Below are 7,312 nucleotides of genomic sequence, written 5' to 3' on the forward strand. Positions count from 1 at the left end.
ATGACCAAGTCGTCTATGTTTTCGTCAAAAGTTGGTTTCGTTGTGGAATTCATTATATCTTCGGTCGATTACAATAAATTCAAAAGAAATAGTCTTTTTATAAGACTTCTTTTACACAACAAAAGGAAAATTACAACTCTTGAGAAACAAACGCAGGACCGTTGTTTGGATCGCTGCTTGCGTGGGATCTTTGCCTGTGCCGGGAGCGCTTTGACTCGTGGACCACCGAATCACAGATTCTGATTGAACCGTGAGGGGTTTAATGATTCTTCCTTCGTTTATCGAAGTAAGAATTTGAAGCGAATATCTTATCGATGTAAGATGTTCACTCTTCCAAAGATCAAGTCTGAGCTTAGATCTCTAGGACTCGCTAGAAGCTTCTTGAGGATGTTTGTGAAGAAGGAAGACTCTCTCTCTTGCTCTAATTCACCAAAACTCAAGGCTCTCTGCTCTAATCTCTCTGGAAAATGCTCAGCCCCTGTCCATGATGACCATAGGGGGGTATTTATAGCCTCCTTAGACGATAACTGAAGAAATAGCTGGTCAATAACTGTCTCTTTAGGCGCGGCAGCTGATGCTGTCGCGGCTAAAGGGCGCGACAGTCGACACTGTCGCGGCCAAAGAGCGCGGCAGTCGACACTGCCGCGGCTAAAGGGGCAGTTACACCCACGTTCATACGTGTTTGAAACAGTTCTCCCACGACCTTTAACCACCTTTTTCGTGGTTTAACTGCTTTTCCACATCAGCACACGTTCTATTTCTGATACTCCGCCACGTGGACTTTAAATAATCATCAGATAACTGTATTATAACTGCTGTAGCATCCTGCTTTAACTGCCGCGGCACCATAGGTTGCAGCGGTTAAGCCGCGACACCATAGGCTGCCGCGCCTTAGCCGCGGCACCTTGGTCTGCCGCGCCTTAGCCGCGGCACCTTGGTCTGCCGCGCCATAGCCGCGGCACCATGTCCTGCCGCGCCGCCATATGTTGCTTGATGACGTGTATATTGTTCTTCTATATCGTCTTGAGTGGTGTTTGAATGTCTGTAAGCATTTTTTGACGCCTACATGTAGTTATTCATTTCTATCGATAATTATAACCTTATTGGAGGAATTCACAATTCATGCACTCTGTTTTTGCAGTATTAGAGGTTATTATGTATATGCTTGTTTTTTGCTAGTTAGTTATTACAAATCTAACTCATTTTTTGTATTATTACATTGACGAATTGGTGAACCATTCGCTAATATTCTAATTCAATCGTTTTTCGGTGAATGGTTTCTGTAAATCTTCTTATGGATAAGTTATTCACAAAATATCAACTATTCATGGATCTTATGAAGCGTCACTATTTATGTTGGAAGCTTGGTTTTTTGCTAGTATGTAGTGAAACACAGCACATGTTCTTTCTACCTACTTTTTCTTTTACTAGTTACTGCAAAAATCTAGCTCATTTTTTGTATTATTACATTGACATATTGGTGAATCATTCACTAATATTCTCATTCAACTGTTTTTCGGGGCATGGTTTCTGTAAATCTTCTTATGAATAAACTATTCACAAAATATCAGCTATTCGTGGATCTTATGAAGCATTACTCTTTATGTATATTGGAAGCTAAGGAAAAAAAATAGTACTATCTATCAGTGTCAATAAAGCATTCAGAATTTATTTGTATAGCGTGACCTATTTTTTCCATAACATTCTATTCATTAGTTGAGGTTGCTGTTGGTTGTAATTCTACTGAAATTTTCCTGCCGTAACATGTATTGAGTTTTACATCATTACAATATATCGTCTTCCAGTCTAGATGTTCTGGTAGATTCTTGGATGTTTAGACATTCAATATCTAAGTCATGAATCATGTACTGAATGCTAAGTAGAAATTACCTATGCTGTTTGATTCTTCTGGTGCTTTCTATGAAATTTTCTCAAGCAATTAACTTCTTGCAGAACCGGCTGCTTGCAATGAACTATATAAATGAGGGCTCTGATGATAAGCTTTTTGAGGCTCACAGGTATTTCTAACTCTTTACAAAGTATATATGCTTTCACAGGATTCCCATTCTGTTCGGTACCTGTTTATGGATATTTCTATAATATGAGATTATCAGTGTATTTAGAAGTCAATTTTCGATAATAGTTGGTTTTTATTCCAAACCTGGTAAGATTCAATCTAGGAGTTAGCTTTTATGTTTGAACTTTTTAAGCTTCATTTTAGATGAATCAACTCTGTTTGATTTTGACTATAGAAGAGGTGATACTTTTCGATCTCATTGAGCGCTTCTATTGTTTTGCTGCCCATCTATTGTGACAGGTTTATGCCACACGATTGCTTTGTCAAGTTAATGAATGTTATTGAATGCCTTGGGAATTAGAAATATTTGTCGAACTGTTCTTCAAATTCGTTGGTCCAAAAGAAATCTGATGAGAGCCTGATAAAATTTATATTGTAGTTAATGCATTATGATTCATTGTTGCTCTGCCGTGTCATATTTAAAAGGATGGAAAACCTGTTTTATAGATGCTTTGCAAATGAGAACTTTTTTTTGCCATTGCAAATTTCCTTGGTTCATTAAGATCGGAGTGTCAATGTTATGGATATCCTCTCTGTTTTTTTGTCTCTTTTTGTGTAGCTGTATTGTGAATTTTTTTATGTTCCACGAAGTTCCTGTATTGAAAGATGCATATATGGTACTTTTGATCAAATTATCTTTGTTGGAAACAAATGTAGAACCATGTCTTTTTAGATGGAATATCTGATTTCTTGCTAAAATTTTCTTATTGAAGTACCATCCGAATGAAATCTGCATGCAATAGACACGAGTGTTATATAGCAGCCTGTTAATAATTTATTTTGATAATTCTGCAACTTCATTATTACTTGTTTAGTTGTTTACAAGTTCAGTGCTGTCATTTTGACTTCAACACGGAGTGAACATATAAAACTACTTCATTTTTATAGCATGCCTGTTAATCATGAAAATGATTATGAGTTTTGTATACCACACCTGTTAATCATTTTTATTGGTAATTCTGCAACTTCAGTATTTAGTTGTTTACAAGTTCAGTTCTGTACTTTTAATTTCAACAGGGAATGAGCACATAAAACTACTTCAGTTAGTGGTACAAATTCATAGTAGTTTGACTGACTGATGTTTAATTGTTCCTCAGGGAATGGGGAATGCGATTTATGAAGCTATACCCTCAATATACCAGTTGGGATAATCCTAAAGATATGGAACGCCCATTAGTAATTGGATATGTGTCACCTGATTATATTACTCACTCTGTATCATATTTCATTGAAGCACCTCTCTTTTTCCATGATTACACAAATTACAAGGTGATTGTGTACTCTGGTGTTGTAAAGGTATGGTTATTTCTCTCATGCACAAGTGTCACCACTTAGTTAACTTGAAGTCTTTTTTCAAGTATCTTGAAGTCTTTTTTCAAGTAATTTACAACACGTCTTTAAGTCAAGTTTATGGGGGCTGTATGATATGTAAACCAATCAATTTTTCTACTTCTACTTTTTTTTTTCTTTCAATCATTTTCAGTAAATTATAAAGTCTCTGTCCTTTACGCTTAAACATAGTTAGTGTCCTTGTGTTTTACTGTGATATTGTAGGCAGATGCCAAAACCCATAAATTCAAGGACAGGGTGCTGAAAAAAGGAGGGCTATGGAGGGATATATATGGGATTGATGAGAAGAAGGTTGCTAGCATGGTTAGGGAGGATAAAGTTGACATACTGGTGGAGCTTACTGGTCACACTGCAAATAACAAGCTAGGGATGATGGCCTGCAGGCCTGCTCCCATCCAGGTACTGCCCTTATTTAAATTCACATCTGTATCACCTTCTCTGCGTTTTTGTTCCTCTTGATATTTTTAAAATTTATAAATTTAGCATCCTTGTCATTTATCATGTTTCCTGGAATTGCTTGAGTCGCTTTGTTTTTTACATACATCCATGTAAAACATGCTCCTTAATGACCTTCACCTCCACAGTTCTTATTTACACTCATACCCCTTGAAACCTCCAGTCTTGTGGCCTAAACACTGTCTGCGAGTAAACTCAACTAGAAAGTGGCAGTAAACTGCCAAATTTTGCTGAGATACAACAGGATATAGGTTGTTCTTCTATTAAAGAGCATCCTTTTATTTTCATGGATATTTCTACTGTGAAGCTATATTAATGTCAGTCATATATTGGAGATGACACTTTTTGTTGCGTACTTGCCATTCCTTTTGTACCTTTTATCATTTTTATCTTCATGTCTATCATGTTGCTTCCATGTCTGCATGCCAACTTGTGCTTCTTAGCTTATTTCCTCATGTTAAAATGAACTAAGACTGAAGATCCGCATGTAATTATTTCCAATAACTACTTTTAACAATGATAATTTTCTTTATGAATTTTGCCTCTCATAGTTACTTTTTCTCCCACTATGCTTTCTTAGGCAACATGGATTGGTTACCCAAATACAACCGGTCTGCCAACAATTGATTATAGAATCACAGATGCACTGGCTGATCCCCTTGACACAAAGCAGAAGTGAGTTGAACTTTTGAGATTTGATTTTAAATTGTATAGATAGAGATATTCTGACTAATTGTGGCTGCAGGCATGTTGAGGAGTTGGTTCGTTTGCCTAAATGTTTTCTCTGTTATACGCCTTCGCCGGATGCTGGTCCTGTTTGTCCCACACCAGCTCTTTCTAATGGTTTTATTACTTTTGGGAGCTTCAATAATTTGGCAAAGGTAGTGTTATTATTGAATGTCTCTTTTAAAAATGTTTAGCTAAACTGAATTACAGCTTTGCGTTGTTCATCTTTTTTTTTCTGGCAGATAACGCCAAAAGTATTAAAAGTTTGGGCAAGGATATTATGTGCTGTTCCTAACTCCCGGCTTGTTGTCAAGTGTAAGCCTTTCTGTTCTGATAGTGTAAGACAGAGATTTCTTTCAATTTTGGAGCAATTAGGACTGGAGCCGCTACGTGTTGATCTTCTGCCTCTAATTCTTCTCAACCATGACCATATGCAAGCATATTCACTAATGGATATCAGGTAGATAGCTGAATCTTTTTTTTTTGTCCCCATCAACTGTCTCGTGTTCTTCATGCTTTAACTATTTGTCATTCTTTTAGTATTTGTGTTGTACCTTTTAACATCTATGGAACTTTTACTATATATCGATGTCTTTTCCGATATATTTATTATTTTGGTCTTCTTCAGTATAATAAAGAGTTCTGTTGGTCTGGCATTTTATGGGTTTTATAGGATCCAAACTAGTAAATTGGTTAGTTTTTAAAGTTTTGTCTATTTGATACTGACTTTTTTTCCATATCAAGATGGTCATTGTTTATCAATGCCTCTTTCGATAGATGTATTATTTTGGTCATCTTCAGGATATCAGACAGTTCCTTCTTTTGGTCTGGCGTTGTGGGTTTTAGAGGATTTAGTCTAGTAAGTTGGTTATGTTTTTTAGTTGTCTATTTCATACTGATGCTTGTTTACCACATGAAGTGGTCATCTGAAATCTACTCGTGGAACATTTTACCTTTATTTTGGAAAGCTGATGTGATTTTTTAACCTCCTACACCATATGATATAGTGGAAGCAGCGTAGGGCCTGATAAAAGTGAGATCCAAGGTTCTGTAATAAGGAGCAAAATGTCCTTTCTTTCTGTATATTTCTTCAGCGCCATCATTTGTCATGCAAACCTATCGTATCTTTAAGATATATATGCAGGCTCTTGATCTTCCCTCTCTATATTGTGAAACTTTTCTTTGTGACATACCATGAGTTGCTTCAAGTTTTTAACTATATTTAGTTATTTACCCATATTTTTAATATTCATGATCTTTTTATGTTATCATGAAAATATTTATATCACATGTTGTACATCTTGAATCATAATTTTCTTCCCTACAACACTGCAAGCGATGATGCACAGAGATTATTATGGTTATAATTATTATAAAGTGAATAGAGACATGATCATGTTAGTAAAATGTTCTCCATTGCTGTTTAGTTCTCTTTTACACTTTGGGTAAATTTTTCATCATGATATTATAAAACTCAGTACAGGTTCCATGGTATTACTGGGACAGTGCATTGTGATTGTTAGGCACTGTTCTCAGTTTTCTTTTTCTACATGATTTCTCCTACATGTTATTTCATTCTGTAGTTGCTTCTTTTTCCTCCTGAAAATGATCGTTCCTTTGTAGCTTGGATACATTTCCGTATGCGGGAACTACTACTACATGTGAATCACTGTATATGGGAGTTCCATGTGTCACTATGGCCGGATCGGTGCATGCACATAATGTTGGTGTTAGCCTTCTCAAGAATGTTGGTAAGTCACCTCAGTGAGGAATCTCAGTTTTGCTCATATTTTAGTGGCTGTCACGTTTTTTCAGTTTGGTAAAATTTCCAAATTACCTTTGCGTTGTAGAGCAATGCGTTGCAGAAGATATGCCTCCCGTGCACCCGAGCACTCAGTAAAACGCTCAGTGAGACGAGTCCACATGGCTCGAGCAGAGGGAAGCGAGCCAATCTCGACAGTGAGACCAGAGCCAACACAGCGAGTGAGATAATCCATAACACGAAATTCCTGCAATTGCCACTCTGAACTCTCCTTGACATAGAGAGCACGAGCAGTCTGAAGATCGACATCACCACTGCCAGAGGCAATAGTACTGGATGAAGCAACAGTGCTGATGGACGGTGGAAGAGCAGTCTGAAGATTGACATTACCACTGTCAGAGGCAATAGTACTGGATGAAGCAACAGTGCTGATGGACGGTGGAACTGGTCCCGTACTGGTGATATGATCAAGCAAACCAGCACTACGCAAGGCATTGGTGACAATGATGGACCACCCTACCCAGTCACTTTGATCATTGAGGGGCAAAGGTGGTTTGGGAATCTTCTCTGAAGGAGCCATAACAGCAATGTTGAGACGTTAAGATGTCGAGATGCCGTTACTGACTGCGAAACGGCAATGCCGTTCGTTTGAGGCCGAGAGACGGCTTGAAACGACGATGCCGTTAATTTGAGACCGAGAGACGGTCTTGAAATGGTAATGGCATTAAAATAGAACCCAAATGTTAGAATGAAAACCCAAAGGTTTAAACGAGAACGCGAAACGCGTTAAGAGGCCGCAAAGCGACAAGGCCAAAATATCTGGCAGAAAAAAAATATTAAACGGCTGCAAAGCAATAAGGCCAAGATTTGGCAAAAGAACGTAGAATCGTTAAAAAAAATTTATTGGAAGGGAAATAGCCCTAGCTCTGATACCATGTTAA

General features: G+C 37.5%; 1 protein-coding gene across 1 annotated transcript; it reads left to right on the forward strand.

Moving 5' to 3' along the window:
* LOC109824625 (probable UDP-N-acetylglucosamine--peptide N-acetylglucosaminyltransferase SPINDLY) lies at positions 1,906–6,404 on the forward strand. Its single transcript, XM_020391251.1, has 7 exons — positions 1,906–2,018; positions 3,175–3,373; positions 3,632–3,826; positions 4,464–4,558; positions 4,629–4,764; positions 4,852–5,069; positions 6,233–6,404. The coding sequence occupies exons 1-7, from the start codon at positions 1,921–1,923 to the stop codon at positions 6,375–6,377; spliced, it is 1,086 nt and encodes a 361-aa protein (XP_020246840.1). The 5' UTR covers positions 1,906–1,920; the 3' UTR covers positions 6,378–6,404.

This window comes from Asparagus officinalis, chromosome 9 (assembly GCF_001876935.1).
Source record: "Asparagus officinalis chromosome 9, Aspof.V1, whole genome shotgun sequence".
Taxonomy (NCBI): Eukaryota; Viridiplantae; Streptophyta; class Magnoliopsida; order Asparagales; family Asparagaceae; genus Asparagus; species Asparagus officinalis.